The sequence below is a fragment of the Molossus molossus genome, unplaced genomic scaffold, assembly GCF_014108415.1.
Source record: "Molossus molossus isolate mMolMol1 unplaced genomic scaffold, mMolMol1.p scaffold_m16_p_6, whole genome shotgun sequence".
NCBI lineage: Eukaryota > Metazoa > Chordata > Mammalia > Chiroptera > Molossidae > Molossus > Molossus molossus.
In genome coordinates this window covers 31,191,839-31,210,074 of record NW_023425399.1, presented here as the reverse complement: position 1 = coordinate 31,210,074, position 18,236 = coordinate 31,191,839, and the positions used below count along the sequence as shown (strand labels likewise).

At 43.6% G+C, this 18,236-nt stretch overlaps 1 protein-coding gene across 1 annotated transcript in view; it reads right to left on the bottom strand.

Moving 5' to 3' along the window:
• PLCB1 (phospholipase C beta 1) overlaps positions 1-15,677 on the bottom strand; it is a 699,430-nt gene extending 683,753 nt beyond the window's left edge. Inside the window, exons 1-3 of the mRNA XM_036244472.1 lie at positions 15,568-15,677; positions 12,579-12,729; positions 12,293-12,519 (exon numbers count right to left, since the gene is read on the bottom strand). Coding sequence (XP_036100365.1) covers positions 12,293-12,391 — 99 coding nt within the window. The 5' untranslated portion in view covers positions 12,392-12,519; positions 12,579-12,729; positions 15,568-15,677. The remainder of the gene's footprint in view (positions 1-12,292; positions 12,520-12,578; positions 12,730-15,567) is intronic.
• Positions 15,678-18,236: the final 2,559 nt, after the last annotated feature.

The window sequence follows — 18,236 nt, the reverse complement described above, 5'->3', positions numbered from 1 at the left end:
ATGTGACAAGCCGAGGACAGAAGGCTGGCACAGACTTTTTCCTCATGACCCACAGAAGGAACTAACTCTGCCAACACCTTAATCTCAGACTTCTAGCCTCCAAAACTGTGAGAAAATAACTTCTGTTGTTTAAGTTACTCAGACTGTGGTACTTTATTATGGCAGCCTTAGCAAAGCTATAACTCTAAACCTGAAGGCTAATGTCAGGGACCAGTCCACAGACTCCAGAGTGGTTCTATGTTCTTATGCTATTACCGGAGAGAGCACATGAATCAAGACGTGCGCTTCTAACTACCAATATCACAGAGTCAACAAGGAAAAATAACAAGCGATGTTCCACAGGATTTACCCAAGACTTGAACAAGGAAACAGTGCAGCCAAACAAGCAAATGTATACACTGGGGGAAAATAGCTAGATAAGGGGAAAAAATTCTAAGGGTCACAGAAAATCAGATGTGATACCCATCAAGTGTCAGCAATGCAGCCCTGAGTTCACTCACACACACACACACACACACACACACACACACACACACGGTAATCTTGCATGCTAGCATGTTATATTAGGATCAGTAAAGCAAAACTTCTACATTCATCATCAGCTTTGACAAGAATATTCTTCCAGGGGTGTGTCTAGTCTGAAATCTCCCCAACTAAAGGAAAACAGAGGACATAAGAAGGCCCAGAATAGAGGATGCATAAACAGTGACGAGAAGCACCATTAAGATATTTGCCTCTTACAGACAGGTGTTAAAATCCTTTTAAACACAACATAGGGAAAAGCCGCTTGTGTATTTGTTCAAAGCCCACGCAGGTTACTTCAGACACTGTACTAGGGATTCATGTACCTGCATTCATACATATTTAAAGTATGAATACGGAATAGGTAGATGGAAAAATACTGCAGGACAAGAAGCAAAGTCGAATCTGAAAAGTGCTGGCTGGAGTTGGCACGTCGCAGGTTGCCAGCAGCCTTAGCAAGAGAAATGTCAAAGCAAAGGTAAAGGCAGAATAAGTCTTCGGGGCAGTGAAGGAGGGGTTGGGATGTGAGGGAAGGTGATGAGGGACAGAGCAATTAGGACAGGAGGAAGGAGGGATTTTTATGACTAAAAAGCATATTGATACCTTCTTACAAGAGCTTCAACAAAGGGGAAACTTTCACAGATACTTTCAAAGAGGAAATAATAATGCAGCCAAGATCCAGAAAAACCAGGAAGCACGGGCCCCTCTGTGAACCTACATGAGACAGAACATAGGGAAGGTGGATTGCTCTCCCCGGGACAGAAGGGTAGGCAGGGGAATAAAGGTGACCCAGTACTAAACTCTGAGTGGGGAAGGGAAGAAGTCAATAATATTGTCCCAGTGACTTCCATTCCTCTATATGGAGGGAATAATGTAGGTGGAAGTCTTGTTATATAAATACTATTTTAAACTATATGTCTTTTATTTGATATTTTTCTCATTTTGGCATTATAGCTCACATATTCATGTTTCTTTCTGTGAATCATCACCAGGACAAAAAGACTGTTTTCACAACCATCAGTCCTTTGTTCTGCACTCCCCACACGTCTGAATTTTTTTAAGGGCAATTTTCATCGCAGCATCTGGGTTCATGCGGGAGGGTCTTTTTCAGAAAACAGAGCCACTGGTAACATTCAGGATGAGATGCAAATATATTAAGCGTCATAATTTTCAACCAATATTGAATCACCATTCAACCTCACACTCAACCTCAAATGGTGCTTAGAAAAGGAAATCAGCACTGCGACCTGTCAGCTCCACACTGACAACAAACTCCCCACTGTGGAGGAACCCTGGTTAAGAAGGCCATGGAGTTCCTCATACTCTGGGACATTTCAGATGGAATAGGAAGAGGGAGAGTAGGGCTTTCCAAGCAACACCACATGTAATGCTTTGTGAAGGGCTCTCGGGAGCATGCCTGCCCTCCAGGTCTGCTTTAAGACTATACTCTCCCCTGTGTGACCCCACTGTGAGCCAGACATACACCAGACTCTCCCTTCATTCCACACACATTCCCTGAGCACCTACTGAGTGCCAGGTCTGCGCTCTGCCCTAGGGAAAGAAGAAAAATAGCATTGAAGCTGTAGTCCTCTAGGAGCCCTGGTCCAGTTGTAATACAGACACAGCATGGCCACCTCCCTGGATGCACCTTCCTGCACTGAATCTAGATACTACTTTGAATTTCAAGTCATTCTGCATCTTGCTTGGGGACAGGTGACAACTTCTACACTTCCTTCACGCCTACCATATCCTTAATCTTCCAAGATCAAAGACTTCCACGAGGAGCCACGGGACCCGTCTTCATGGGAATCCAACAAAAGACATCACTTGCAAGTGTGTTGGGGAGAGAAAAAGGTGGAGAAGCACATGTAATGAGCCTTGCTAGATGCAAGAGTGGCACTTACTGGGCAAGGGGGAAAAATGACCTTTGTTTTAACATCATTCCTGAATACCATTCTATGCGCGTGTTTTACATTCACTGATGCAGAACATTTATAGACCACAGTGTACACTGGCCTCTGTGCCTCAAAGCACCATGAAGTTTTCCTATGTTCCCACATCCTACAAAATGAATTTTGTATACACAGTGGAACCTCAGTTCTTGAAGTTAATTCATTCCGGAAGGCTGTTCAAAAATCAAATCATTTTTTCCCATTAGAAAGAATGTAAATTGAATTAATCCATTCCAGACTCTCAAAGGATTCCATTTAAACCTTTCTTATATATAGTGCATGTCTAATGTAGTGTTTAATCTATAAACACTTCAAAAACAAAAAGGACATGAAATATGATGAAAATTTAGCAAAAAGATAATAAAATGTACAGTAAAAAATGAAAGTTTAATAAGAAGCAACAAAAGCAAAAAACATGAAAATATTCACAGCACAATTTCCAGAGATGTTAACAATGTGAGGTTTAGCAGTAAACCACACTCATGCATTCTCTCCTTTGTCTCCTGAAAGACGGTGACTGATCATACAGGTATCAGCATGAAAGGATTGTGGGTTTGAGAAGCAAACTGTTCGAGATAGGAGATTTTCAAGAACTGAAGTTTGACTATATACCATAAAAACAGCTGTTTTTGAAGACACTTGCCAAAAGAGATGCGTTTGTAGGAATCTAAGCCTCATTTGTATGAATCCTAAAATTAAGGAGATTCTTTGGAAAAGTCAGTGAACTTCTTTCAACTTATAATCATTTAGATTCTGTTAATAGTCTTTTGTTAGGAAAAGGATCCTGTTTGGGGGTGCCATGGTGGACTGGAAGGGGTCCTGGATTTAACCAGAAGACCTAGTTTTATATTCTGACTCTGTCTCTATTACTGTAATTAGCTACATACAGGAAGAAAGCAAAAGAAATGGACACTGAGCCTGTTTCCTTCACCAGGAAGCTAGAGCTTCACAGGAACTCCAGGAGAGTCTAAAGAGGGGATGTAATCCCTCTGAGTGAACAGAAAATAGCCTCAGGAGCACTGCCACCCTCCGGTACCAGACTGTGGGGGGCGCAGGGGGAGATAAGCAAGTACATGTGCAATACAAGGCAAAATGGCCTATGGGGAGGTGCTTGACCGCAGACACCTGTCAGTCTGACATGGGAAAGGCTTCATTGGTCTGGGGGTGGACCCATTAGAAACCTGAGAAAGCTTGGGGAGTTGAGTGGTTATTTGGAAAAAGCTCCTGGTCACAACCCCAGGGGAACAAAGAGCTTTCTCTCTCTCTCACTTGGTGACCCACACTTGCCCTTGTGGCAAATGGTGCGGGCCACAAAGAACTAAGCTTTAATATGAAACAGAAAGTCTGGATCCTGGCCTTTATTTTGGCCTTGATGAAAACAAGACTGGTCTTTTTCCATGGTGGGACAGTCGGAGATGGGACATGGGAAACCCAGGAGGGGAACTCCTTTGATTTTGCATCACAAATAAATTTTGCCACACCACAGTCTCCCATGGGTGGGTCCTTGGAATGCTTTCCTCGCAATCCCATAGAAGAGCCTGATTTCCACAGACAACATAACAGGTTGTGAGTCCTCGGGCAAGTCAATAGTCACTAGCCTCAGTTTGTTCTTATGTAAAATGGAAATAATAGCACTGGCTCTGTTCCTACCACTCAGGTGGTCTTCATGACTGCATGGGGGTGAATGTAAATAAATAACAGTGCTTTACAGTATACGTGCCTGTTATCCTTACAAATACCACTCTCTTATTGAACTCTAGAGGCAGCATTATAGCCAAACTCTATTTTACTCAAATGTAATGTTGAAGGAGAAAATTACAGAAAATGTCTAGATGGTTATTGCACGCTAGAGCTAAGAGTCATGAAATCCTAGACCCATGTTAGGCCATATTGGGCAGGGATTAGGGAAGGAAACAGACACCTCTCTAGAATTTGTGAACATAAGGAATTTAATTATAAACAAGCAAGCACTTGACAGAATTCCTAGAAGGACTGGAGAAATGGGCTTCAGTTTGGGTCTCCATAAACGAGCCCAGAGCACCACAGCACTGACCCCGAGGAAAGCTATTGCCTCCACCACACTCAGAAAGGTGAGAAATCAAGAAGGAACCTCTGGAGTCAAAAACACACCAGCTCAGTTGAAGACAGAGGAAGAGTAATCTGAGAACAGGGGGCAGCCACTATCACCAGTGGCTCTTTCTGCCCGTGGACGATCACAGAAGGTAACACTCCTTCCTTCGACATCTCACTGATCTGTAGAAACATCCCCAAGCAAGCAGAAAGGTAGCTCTTTCACATTTCTGCCCTCCAAATCTCATAGGAGTGCATCGCATACTGGTGGAACTTAATTGGCAGCCAAATATTACACGTCTCAAGGGACTAGCGAATGTAACTTTAGATTTCCAGACTCTGTGTTACATAAAGTCCCACTAAGAGGATGTGGGATGGATGCTCACTAAGTAAGGCTCAACCATGTCCTGGGCAGCACACCTGAAAAGCATCATGGTTCACACCCTTCATTTCTTTTTAAATTTACTAGACCCCTTGTTGACTTGCTCTATGGTCTCCCGTCTCCTTTTCAAGCTCATGTGGCCTCTTCCATAAAATGAATCACATTAACTTTTTCTTACCTAATTCATCAACAAGTTCCTAAGAAAATCTGATTTTTTTTTTTTAAACAGAAAAATAATCTCTTAATCTCCTAGGTATCAATGTTATTTCTTGACATCCACTGTGACTAAGTTCAGGTAAAAGTGCTTTCCTTGCTATTTAATCCATTTTCCCCAAACTTGCTCATAAAACTTCAATGCAATAATAAGAAAAAAAATTAAGTAAACATTGTGAATTAAAAGAGCCTCTGAAATGAAAACATACATAGGATGCTCTGAATTCTGTTTTAATACTAAATAGTTTTCATTTTTATGTAACCATCTGTTTCCCCATTCATAATAATTTAGTTTCTTGATAAAGGTATAGATTTAGTTGACATCAATTAAGCATTTGTTCAGAACACAATTTTTCTTTTAATTTCCAAAAACTGAAATGAACATGTAAAGAAAATAATAAAATCAAATAACAGACCTTAAAGATATCAGAGGGAAATCAGAAAAACTCTTATTAAAGAGTCTAGCCTTAGTCTGAAGAACACGGTAGTCCCAGAGACGTGGAAGTAGGGTACAGACTAACAATCCCCAGAAGAGGGGTTGGGGGGAGATAAACTACAGAATTTATATGCATGTACACATAACCAATGGACATGAAGAACACAGCTGGGGACAGGGCGGGGAGGGAGGGGAAGGGGGGTGTCAATGGGGGGAAAAGGAGAAACATCTGTAACAAAAATAAATTAATTAATTTAAAAAAAAAGAGTCTAGCCTTTCTCTTATGCTAGTTCAGTTGGCTTTTCACATAAATTGATGGCTTCCTTAGGATCTTATGTATCACTGACTGCAAAAATATGTCACAGTAGGTTCCTTTCCCTACTGATACACAGGGACACACGGCTCTGATTGGGAGATCAGATGTGGCATAGATGAGGAAAGGGAGCATTATGAAATTTGTCTGAGCAGATGGAATTTATGACATGATCTGAAAAGATTGCATGAGCCTAGTATAAGCTCAGGCACACTAATGTTTTCAGTTACCAAGGATTTGGTATTTAGGAGAGACCCATAGCGTTAGTCTACAATTCACAATCAATCCCATTCCATTTTCTGCTGGCGTCCGGGAGGGAGAAAGGGAGAGAGAGAGAGAAACATCGATGTGAGTGGGACACCAACTGGTTGCCTCCTGCATAGCCAGATCAGGGCCGGGGACAAACCACAACCGAGGTACGTGCCCTTGACCGGAATCAAACCCAAGACTCTTTGGTCCACAGGCTGACACTCCAACCGCTGAGCCAAACCAGCCAGGCCTGACAAAGAAATATTTAACTACAGGTTACTAAGTTCAACATAAAAACGCAAAATGTTCCTGTCCCATTTAAATGTCATTGTGGGTAAACATAAGTTGAAACTATTTATTGATAGGCTAAACTTTCAAGGGAAGCACTGGCGATATGCTAGTAGGCAGAGCAGATTATCCTACTGCACCATAGGTGGGGATACCAAAGTCAGGCAAGATAACAGAACACCTATGAGAGAAAAGCACATTGCAGCAACAGCACTCCTAGTCATTTTGCTATGCCAATAACTGCCGACAGGCATTCCATTTCCTTGCTAAATTACTAGAGCGTTGTTTAACTCTTTCCCCCTTTGGAGCATTATTACACTTGCCTCACTTCCCAGACTTCACCTGAGGACATAAGGACCAAATCAAGTGCCTTCTAAACAGAAGATAAGTCTGTTTTGTTGAAACTGTTCAAGAGGGTTCATTCAGCAATAATTAAAATGCTTTAGGCTAAAGAAAGTTTGTTTTGTTTTGTTTTGTTTTCACTGAAAATAAAAATAACTTTACTAGCTCAAAAACAGGCAAAACGAATCTGTGGAATTAGAAGTTGGTAACTGTTACCCAAGGTGGGGTGGCGGGCACAGGGACAGGAAGGGACCGTGCTGGGACTCCAGGGGCTGGCAATGCTGGTCCCTGGTTTGGTGCTGCTTCCCCGGGAGGGTTCGGTTTGTGAAAACAAATTCAGCTGGACACAAGAGTTGCATGTTTTATTGAATAGATGTTACACTCTGATAAAAGCTTAAAAGAGCTTTTTTGGAAAGATGATATTCTCCTGTTTAGGTTACAGTCATACTGTCAATGAGAAGTTCACAACGTCTCCTTGCAAATGAGAAATGGACATATCTGGGCATATTCAAGTGGCATTTTAGAGGGCATCTGCCAGCCTTCCAGTCTGAAACCTGTGGGGGCCCCACCCAGATCCACCACCTACCAACCAGAGCTGTTTCTTCGCTATTTCCCATAACCTTTGCAAAGCGAATGCTGCTGAATGCTTGCCTCATAAACCCTTCCCCTCTGCTCTCTCGTTAACCTTGTCATCATCTGGGAAACTGTAACTGCAGATTCTATGCAATATGAAAGGTCTAACGAGGCTTTTGTGTAGGATGCTGGGAAATGTGTGCTATCCTAGCATGTTTTTAATTATTATTACCTGTTTTAGCTGTGAGGAGCGGGGAGTGTCACAGAGGGAGGAGGGAGTTACTTGTTTTAAATCCACAGGGCATTAATGCAAATCCACTGAGTTTCTTCAGCCTTCTCAAACAACTGAGCCAGTCTAGCAATTATAAATTTTAAATGTTAGATTATGCCTGCAAGGCAGGTTGCATGATGTAAGATTATTTCATATATGTGTATATGTCATTTATATATATATATATAAAATTCTATTTTAAAGAAATTTAAGTCGAAATGTAAATTTGGCTGTTTTGTAAACAGACTTGTTTTTTATGTGGGTCCATTTTCTCTCAAACACCTGGATTTTTTTAAAGAACACAAAACAAATTTTTCTTTTTAACATAGAAAATATAAAAATCAGAGCACACCTTAGAGGAAATGGAAGGAAGGTCTGGATCGTCCCACTTATAGAGTAACGGAGTCATCTAACACTCACCGACCACTTTGATAAAACTCATGGCCCGCTAACTACTGGGGAGACAATAACTTTTAAAAATGTGATTTAGTGAGGGTTTCCTGTATGTCAGACACTACACAGAGCAATGCATATGCCTGTACTCGTCTAACCTTCACAGCTGTCCTGTGCAGCAGGAAAGACTACAGTCCTCCCATTGCAGATGAGGAAAGCGAGGCTGAGATGCATTTCTACCTTACCCACAGTGAGCTCTGAATGTGGAGGGCGCGAGTGGAGAAAGAGAAAGAACAAACAGATGAGAAGCCTCCCTTGCCCCCAGAGGCTGTGGAACAAAGAGACAGGGTCCTCAGATGTTAAACTGGGCAAATCGGGGGCGGGGGTGGGGGGGGGGGAGGCCCACTGTATGGTTTTTGTCCTTCCTCTTGCTACCGCGTCCTCTCCAAAGCAGAGCAAGGCCAAACACCAGCAATGACAGGGCCAGATGCACAATCTCCCAGGCTCCCTAAGCTGAGGTGGAGAAGTAGCCCCTTCTACTGTCCATCTCCCCAGAACTCTGCCATAATGGCCACAGTCCTTACACCCACCTCCCACCACCAGAGCCTGATAATACAAATGCAAAATAAAGGTAAGAATAAAGGGGCATCCTTTGATATCACTTGTGAAACAGGTAGCCACGGTAGGTCAGTCCTTTATCGGCTGACCAAGTTCTGGAGGACAAGGTTTGGCTTTGCTGCTCAGGCACTGAAATACTTCCATATGTCCCCATAGAAACAGGGGACCCCCCGATTTCTCCATGATCAGGCAAAAGCAAATGTAATGCCTGGCACTGGTGCAATCGGGTGTCTCCAGAAACCTTTGACTACCACTCTTAGAGTCCACAGCCTCACCCTGACATTGGTAGGTAGCCAACAGATTATGCAGGGCACTGCAACCTCTGGGTAACACTTTCCATTCCATAGGGTGTTCAGGACAATGGGACTGATAATTATAGTGCTGTAACCACGCAAGGAACAAGAGATAATCTCTTCACAATATTAATAGCCCCAAAATCATAATTTTCAGATGTACCATTATGCTTTCTAATGGGCTATTGAGAATCCTTTTTATGAGTTTACCCAGCCTTCCTGTTAACGGCTAGAGAGCAGGATTCTACAATTTTTAAGTGAGATGAGAGATTTTTAAGTTATTTCCAGTCTTTACTTTTCTTTAGACAAGCAGATGTGGAGAGACCCTGGAGCAGAGGGCAGCAAGTATTTTCCAAAGTCAAGGTCAAAAGGCCTCCCTTGCTCAAAGACAGAAAGTGAGAGTAGCCAACCTCTCAAAAATCTTCTTTCCTTTCCCATTCTTACAACCCCACTAGAAGCAAGTGAAAATGTGGGAAAATGTTAACTGCCCATAAGAAATTCAAAAGAAATGTAAAAGGTGAGTGACACTAGCCTAAGCATGAGACGGGATTGTCCAGAATTATGTCATTGGGGTCTTTCTACCTCTTAGGTAGCAACTGGATGGCTTTCTCAAAGTGCAAACAGAGAGATAAAATAAAATTCCCAAACCAGCAAAAATTTACGCAGGCTAATGAGCTTGTGCTATCTATCTCACTTTTCAAGTTCTTTCACAAATCTCTCAGTGGTTTCAAAATGTGGTTCCTCAGACCAGCAGCATCAGCCTTACTCAAGACCTAATGAGAAAAGCAGATCCTCAGGCTCCACCTCAGACCTTCTGAATCAGACACTGAGGTTGGAACTCAGCAATCTGATGATGATCAAGTCCTCCAGTTGTTTCTGATGCACATTCAAGTGTTAAAGGTGCTGCTGTATCCTAGTGGCTACTCCTGACTATTAAATGAAATAGGTAGGAAATGTGGCATCCTCACAATTTGCACAAGAGGCAGCAAAGATTCAGAGAGGTTAGCTGATTAACCGAAAGTCACACAGCTAACTGGCAAAAGAACCAGTAGGTTAACCCAGGCCTTTGAACTCATGATTCAGTTCTCCTTTGTCTTCAACACAGTCTCACTATAAGGTACAATATAATTAGCCAGATCACCTGAACTGGCTTGATTCTAGAAGGGCAAATATAAACTGGCTAGAAGAGAGGGGTGACACCACCTGGGGAGAATACAGTCAGTCTAGGAAAGCCTGGGTCCCTCTCAGTCTATAGATCACCATGGAGAGTAACAGAGCCAAGAAACTTGCAGTACGTACACTTCATCGTATTCCGGATAACTTGACTCCTGGGTGCAGTTTGGGTTCTTCTTATAAAATGTCTGAGATTCTACTGCTCAGAGGGAGTTCTCAGGTTCAGGTGGTGTTTCACTAGTGGCCTCTCCATTACTCTCATTACATCACTTATATTGCATCTCTACATCACTGGTGTTCTTGATAATTTCTGTCTCCTCTGCCTAGCGTGTAAGAACTATACCAGCTGGGATTTTGTCCAATTTCCTCACCATTCCAGGATCTAATTCAGGGTCTGGCACTGGTAGATGAGGAAGAAATATGTGACAGCAATGAAATTAATAAAAATTATCTACCTGGATGTATCAAAATATGTTTCCATAGAAGACCTTCATTTTCAAAGTGACACTGAATATTTTCTTCCAAACAAGATATTCTGGAGAATTACTTAAAATACAGTTTAAAATTAACACCATCAATAAACCCCGGGATTATGCTGAAATACCCTTCTATATTCTGTGCCGTCCTCTCTTCCTTCTGCCCTTTGCTCTCTTTCTCAATAAATCTATTATCACATTAGCTCTCCATTCGAGGATCTCAAGAGGGGCTAGACTGTGTTTCCTGTTGAACTGCGTTCTCTTTTTTTGTTGTTTTCCCCTGACACAGACAAAGCATTTAATCTGTGTTGGAACTTATTGTTTAGATTCTATTCCATTTACAAAAAAACATCTGGTCATTAGACTGGCACAGAAGGAGCTGAGTGTAAAGCCCACAGTGAAAGGATGCGTGTTTACATCCTGGTGTGCGCCTTTAGTAACCGGCACCAGCTTCCGAGGAAGCTGTGGCTCCTACTCCAACTTCCATTTCCACTTCCAACTGGGCAAAATAGACACACAAACCCACTCAGCTAAGTAATTGGATTCGCTACCTGGAATATTTAAATTGTTTTCAGACACTGGAAAATGGCTTAAGAAGATTAAAGAAAAATACCCAGGAGGATAACAGGCTATAATTTACTAGGTGGAAAAGCTTTTCTACAAGAAGTATGCCTCATTCTCCTATAATTCCCCCTGTTTAAAGAGATGTCTTAGTCATTTGGACCTAAATTTCCTTAGATTCTGGAAGCTCCGTTTGTGTTCTTGTCAAACCTTTTGAATGACACCCAGGACACAAAATTGGTACAGTAAGTTCCTCCATCTGAAGATTCTCGTTTTTTTCAGCAAGATTAATTTAAATGTTTGAAAGCAATTGGGGGGCGGGGTGGATAACTTAAGTTCTACGGTCCTGGGCTCAAATGCAACACAGGATGGGAGGGTGGGCTAAGCTCTGCCCAATCTGGCAAAAGATGTAGGTAAATTGTGAGGGAATGTCTTGACAGATGTATTTCTAGCTGACGATTCCAGCCGGTTCAGCTCTCAAAAACTAGCCCTCCCCATTTGACTGCAGGCCCACTGGGCGCTGGACCCCTCAATGCCCCTCCTTCTGCTCTCTAGCCCTCCTCCGATGTGTCCTCCCCAGCCCGTCTCTGGGACCCTCACTCCGGAGCCAGCCGCTTAAGTTTGGCATCAACGACCACCTGTCGGCTGGACCGCGGTGTCCTGTGCGGCGTGGGCTCCCATGAAAGCGCTAAGTGGGTTAGTAGTCACTAAACAGTTTCGGACTTCGCGGCTGTTCCTTATTGAAAGAGGGCAAGGAGGTAATAGGGGTGCGTCTACGGGCGGAGAGGGGTGCGTCTTGTTCACACACCAGCGCTTTCCAGCTGGTCCCAACTTCACACTCCTCACTTCCCAAACTCTCGGACCCGCCACAAGGCAAAGCTTGCCCTCCTGTTCCACTGGCCCAAAAGATTGAAGACCTTTGGGGGCGCCTGCCAGACCCAGTTAAGATGTCAGGTCCTAAGCCCCGAGAACACAGGAGCGCGCGCAAAGCCCCTGCTCTTTGCTCCTCGCCTGGGCAGTCGCCAACCTGTGCCCCCGAGGCCACCCTTGGCGGCTCGCGGTGCGCCCATTGCATAACGCGCCCCTCGCCCCACCCCCACGCTGTCCGCCCCGCCGCCCTGCCCAGTGCCCCCGCCAGCGCTCCCAGTCCGGTCCCCCAATACTTACATCATCCCACTTGACGAATTTGGTGCCCTTCTTGAGGCTGTCGGACACACACACGGGCTTGAGTTGCAAAGCGTGCACTCCGGGCTGAGCCCCGGCCATCTGGGCTCATCGGGGCTCCGGGCGGCCCGGGCGATCGCGGCAGGGACGGGGCGCTGGGCACGAGCTCCTTTCTCTGCTCCAGAGGCTGTCGACTCTGTTCCCCCGCCGTCCTCCCCCGGCCTCCCGGCCTCCACACCTCCTCTGGCGCGGCTCAGCAAGCGGGGCACGCGGGGGCCAGGCGCCCGGCCATGCCCTGGGCGGGACGCGGGGTCTGGCGCCCGCAGTGGCTGCGGAGCCTCGGAGGGCGAGGGGAAGCCGAGCCAGGCAGCGGAGGCTGCCAGCCGCCGCCGGATACTGCTCCTAGCCGCCGCCTCCAAGCGCACCATTCAGCACATCCTCTATACACAGAGGGAGAGAGCGAGTGACACACGCTCAGCGCCCCCCCTCCCCACCGCCCAGCTCCTTTCCCTCCTCCCTCCTCCCTCCTCCCTCCCTTCCCCGCCACCCGCGCGCGTTCGGTCCCTCCTTCCCCCGGCGGCTTCTAGCACAACTTTGAGCGCTGGGTCAGGCGCCGGGAAGCGGGGCCGCAGCGGCACCTTTCGGCTCCTGGGCCCCACTGCAGCCAAAGCCTGCGCCTCCCGCACGCACTCTGAGCATGCCCGGTGCCCCGGTTGCAGGGGTGCCAGGGGGTGTCCGGGAGCCCTACGGTCCCTAGGGTTTTCTGGGGGAACCTGAGCGGGAGCCTGGGAGTGTGTTTGGATCCCAATTGAGTGGGAAAGAAAGCCTTCGGAAGGGATAAGAGAGGCGAGCCACAGCTTTCCCTCTAGCAGGAGCTCTCCAGCGCCGGCCACAAACCCGCTTTTTGAAAAGACAATTATTATTTATCAGAGAAGAGAGCAACTGAGAGCCTTGGAGTGGGAGCTCTTTGGGGAAACCTCTCCGCGCCTGAGAGTTTGAAGCACTCTGGGTTTGAGGCCCGGGCATGGGGTTAAGTTGTGCTTTTGAGATCGAAAGCCCATCCTCAGAGAAGCAAGGGTTTTATTTCCCAGGGAAACAGAAGGCCCCATTCTGTTTGTGTGTGCGTGTGCGAGAGAGAGAGAGAGAGAGAGAGAGAGAGAGAGAGAGAGAGAGAGAGAGAAGGAGAGGAAGAGAGAGGTGTCTTACCAATAGAAACTTGCTCACTTAGGAACATAGGTTTAAGAATGTTTGTTTTCACTCATTCAACAAACATTTCTTTTCTTTCTTTCTTTCTTTCTTTCTTTCTTTCTTTCTTTCTTTCTTTCTTTCTTTCTTTCTTTCTTTCTTTCTTTCTTTCTTTCTTTCTTTCTTTCTTTCTTTCTTTCTTTCTTTCTTTCTTTCTTTCAAGGAAGGGATACCTCCATCAGAATGGATAAAATTTAAAAGACTGTGATAATGCCAGTGTTTGACAGGACATGGAGTAACCGGAAATCTCATCCTTGCTGGAGAGAGTATAAAATGGTAAAGCCTCTTTGGAGAACAGCTGCTTATAAAGTTAAACATTTACTTATGATAAACCCAGAACTTTCATTCCTAGGTATGAAATAAAAGCATATGTTTACATGGACCTGTACAGCAATGTTCATTGCTTTCTTCGTAATAACCAAAACTGGAAACCACAATACCAATCAACAAGTGAATGAATAATTAGTGGTATGCCCAAACAATAGAATACCATTCAGCAATAAAAAGGAATGGATATGTCATCACATGGATGGATCATATAGGCTTTAAGCCTAGTGAAAGAAGCTGGACAAAATAGACTACAGAGAGCATGATTCCATTCGAAGAATTCTAAAATAGGCAAATTGGTCTATGTTGTCAGAAGGCAGGTCGATGGTTGCCTGCGTGCCAGGAGTGGACAGGGATCGACAGGGACAAGGTACCAGGGAACTTCTGGGGATAATGGAAATGTTCTATATTATGCGTACACTTTTGTCAAAACTCATAGAACTATATGCATAAAAGGAGTGAATGTCACTGTAAGTTATATTTCAACAAAGTTGATTTTTTTTTAAAGAAGAAACAAAATGAACAAAGAAAGAATGAAAGAAACATTCCTTTCTCCCTGTCCTGTCTGTTCTCCCTGTCCTCTGCTCTGGGGCTTCCAAAACCCAATGTTTATAAACTCAGTCAAAATATTATAAAAAATCTGAGGGGGATATTGGCTATTAAATATTTCAATGCATTCAAAGCCCATTTATTGATCACCAGCTATATGATAATCACATGGCTGACCCAGTGAACACAATCCCTGATTCCTGATCTTTGGGGGGGCCTTGCCTTGTTCTTGGAAGCACTAGCTACAAATAATCTCTTTAAGAACTGACTTGTTTCATTTTGATCACATATCTCTAAACTTAAACTGAGTATGCTGTCCATGGGCCTAACCAGCAGCCTTGGCTTGCTAGTTACCTCCCAGAAGGCACCAGTCGCATTCTCGCATCACATTTCTCCACTTGAGAGGACTGCAACAAAACTGCTTCCAGGGTGTCTGTCCTCCATGTCCTCACAGCTGGTCCTGCCAGAGGTGTCCTTCTCTCCTTTCTTTTCTGTCTTTCTTTCTCCCATAATCTGTCAGTTATATACTGGGAAGATTATTGGTAAAATAGGTTTTACCCTCCAAAGAGGCTTAGGAAAGCAAGACAAACAAGAAATGTGCCTTCTAGTAGAGGAATTTGGAGGATCAGAAATGGGGGTCTATAAATGAGAAGGTTGACTGAGCCTCTTTGTGGGGGCTTATTGCTTCATCGTTCTGTTCCTTGCCCTTCTCTGTATCAACTCATTTTTCCATATGACCTTGCAGTTTTATTTGTTGTTGTTGTTAATCCTCACCTGTGGATGTTTTCTTCACTGATTTTTAGAAAGAGTGAAAGAGAGAAAGGGAGGGGCAGAGAGAGAGAAAGAGAGAGAAACATTAATGTGAGAGAGACACATCGATTGGTTGCCTCCTGCATACACCCCAACCACAGGGATCGAACCTGCAACCCAGTTATGTGCCCTTGACCGGGAATCAAACCCACAACCTTTCAGTTTGGAGGCCAACACTCCCACCACTGAGCCACACCATCCAGGACAACCTTGAAGTTTTCAACTAGATATCCTGTATATTTATTCACCCCATTGATGTTGGACAATGTGACTTGTTTTGGTCAATGGGATGTTAGAACATGTGCCATGAGCAAAGGCTTGAAATATGCGTGTGAGGTTTGGCTTACCTTCTTGGGTTTCTTGTCACTGCCATGAGATAAACATATCTCAGGGAGCAATATGAGGTAGACTGAGGCCCAATCCGCAGTTTGCAGGCAAAGCCAACAGAACCCATCCTAGATCTGCCAGCACCCAGCCAACCTGCAGATTTATGAACATGACAATAAATACTCATTGTTGAATGACACTGACTGTGCGGTCATTTGTTATGTACCATTATTGTGGCAATAGCTGGTTGAGTCATTCATCTAGTATTCTTGATTCTTCCCAGCTGTTGCTGTGAATGTGACTGTAAGAAGGAGGCTAAAGCTGCATCATTCTGAACAGTGTTTGTCTCAAGACAAACACGGGCTGCAAGGGCTTCTTTTGCCAGCAAAAGGACACAGTTTGATCCAGGAGGACTGAGAGATAAACCCTTTCAAGATGTGGGACGAGGCTGGAGGCAGTTTGGTTTGCACACCTCTGGTTAAGGATGCAAGAAAGAAACATTTTTAAAGTGAGGGGATTTTTGCCCTGCAAAAGGACCTGTAAGGACATCCAAAATTGTGAGCCAGGCCTATGATCCATCAAATTCAATGCTCTGTTCTGTTTTTAAAACAATAGAAAGGTCTGTTTTTTGTGAGAGCACAGAATTGCCCTCTGGAATGTCAGCCTCAGGGAGTTGGCAATACTAAACTTTATTGAGTACTCACTAAGCCAGAGCACTAAGCTGAGCACTTCCCAGACACTCAGTAGCATAAGCCTTACTACCCATCAGCACCCTCCCACCCTCTCTTTCTTGTAAGCAATCTCTGACTTGGTTCAGGTGGCAATGGTGCATAGGGAAGGTGGCTCCACCCTCTTTCCAGGAAATGAACTATGATTGGTCTATTGCAGAGATTTCCCCCCATTTTGCTAATTATAAAACTGACATGGAAAAATGAATTGCATGCTTAAGATCATACAATTCAGATCTAGGAACTCTGACTTTAGAACTTGTCTCTTAACCACAATGCTAGGCACTTCTAGAACTTACAACTCAGATCTGGGTAGTTTCTCCCTACTTTTACCCACAACATAATATAAATATTCTCCATTCCCCTAGGAAGCAGAATGTGTGGTATGTAGCCCAGTATCTTATCAGTTCTTAACTCATTTCAGGCCTGCCACAGTGGGCAGACGGGTGTTCTGAGTTAAGCAGACATACTTTCTAACAGCCAGTTCTACCAATTACTAGCTATGTGGTACTGGGAAAGTCTCTGACCCATTCTGAAATGCAATAACCTAATGTTTTAATGGATAAATAATAATGATGAAAGCTTATTATGTGCCAGACACTGTTCTGAGGATTTTATGCTTTTAATGTATTAATCCTCACATTAACCTCAAGGACTAGGTAACTATTATCTCCATTTTATAGTGAAGGACACTGAATCAGGGAAGGATTGAAAGCTTATCCAAGACTTTCCAGCTAGTAAACAGAAGAACCAGAATTCAAACTCAGGCAGGTTGGCCCTAGAGCCAGCATATTTAATCACCATGCTACACTATCTTGAAGAATTCTTGTAAAGATCAAATGAAATCATGTATGTAAGTCTCTGTCATATAATGCTAATCAGTAGTAGTTAATGCATTTATAATGATTCTAAAATTGCACTATATAGCCTTTATGTGCCCTAGAATAACTTTTGTTATGTACAAATATTTGACAATAGTATCCTAATTCTATGGTCTATGATTTAGTCAATTTCTTTGCCTGTGTTGATTCTATAAACTTTAACCATACCCCTTTTCATTTCTAAATTTCTAGATTTGCAAAGCTCTTTTCCATTATGAATAAATGAGTTCTAATTGTATCTAGGCATCAGACTTTCTCTAACTATCTTTTTGTAAATAACAAAAAGATATGGAGAAAAATATCCTAGAACCGACCTTTTTATAACTACATCTGGGTTACATTAAATAGTCTTTGGCACATCACATCCTCCACGTGTGATGCTCCCATGTTGATCCTGGAAGCCACGCATTGAAGAAGGCGGAGCCTCAGTTAGCCTGGGTCCCTGAATGACTTCAGGGCGGAGGTCACCCTGAACCCTGGTTCACCTGCCCAATACAGTTTATGAATAAGAAATGCACTTTTACAGTGTTTAAACTAAGAAATAAATGTCATTAGCATCAATATTATCATCATTACACTGCACATCAATATAAGCGATAAGGTTGATGTATCTTGGATGTTAAATAAGAACATGCATAGGGATGAAATTGCCAAGTTCTGACTCAGTGAGATCTGTTATCAAGTAAAACACTGAAATAGGCATAGATTCCAAAGAAGACAACTTAAAATTACCACCGGCACATGGAAAAGAGCTATACTTTTCCTCCCCTGGAGGCTCTTATTTAAACCCTTTCTTAATAGCACAATGCATTTTCTCTAAATTCTAACGCACAAAAGAAAAAAGCTTTCAGATTGCTTCAGTTACGTTACAAAAATGGTGGGTTTTTTTCTTCTTGAAAAACAAGGAAAATGACCTGCTAGTCATTTAAGCTCTATTTTACCCTTCATTTAAAGCAAAGGCTTTCAATGAAATCTGACTGATCACCTTAAACACTATTTTGAAAAAAATAAAATAAAAAATTTGGAAACCCAAATCCCAAAATGGGTAAGGACAGACACTCTGAGCAGAATCCAGATTTC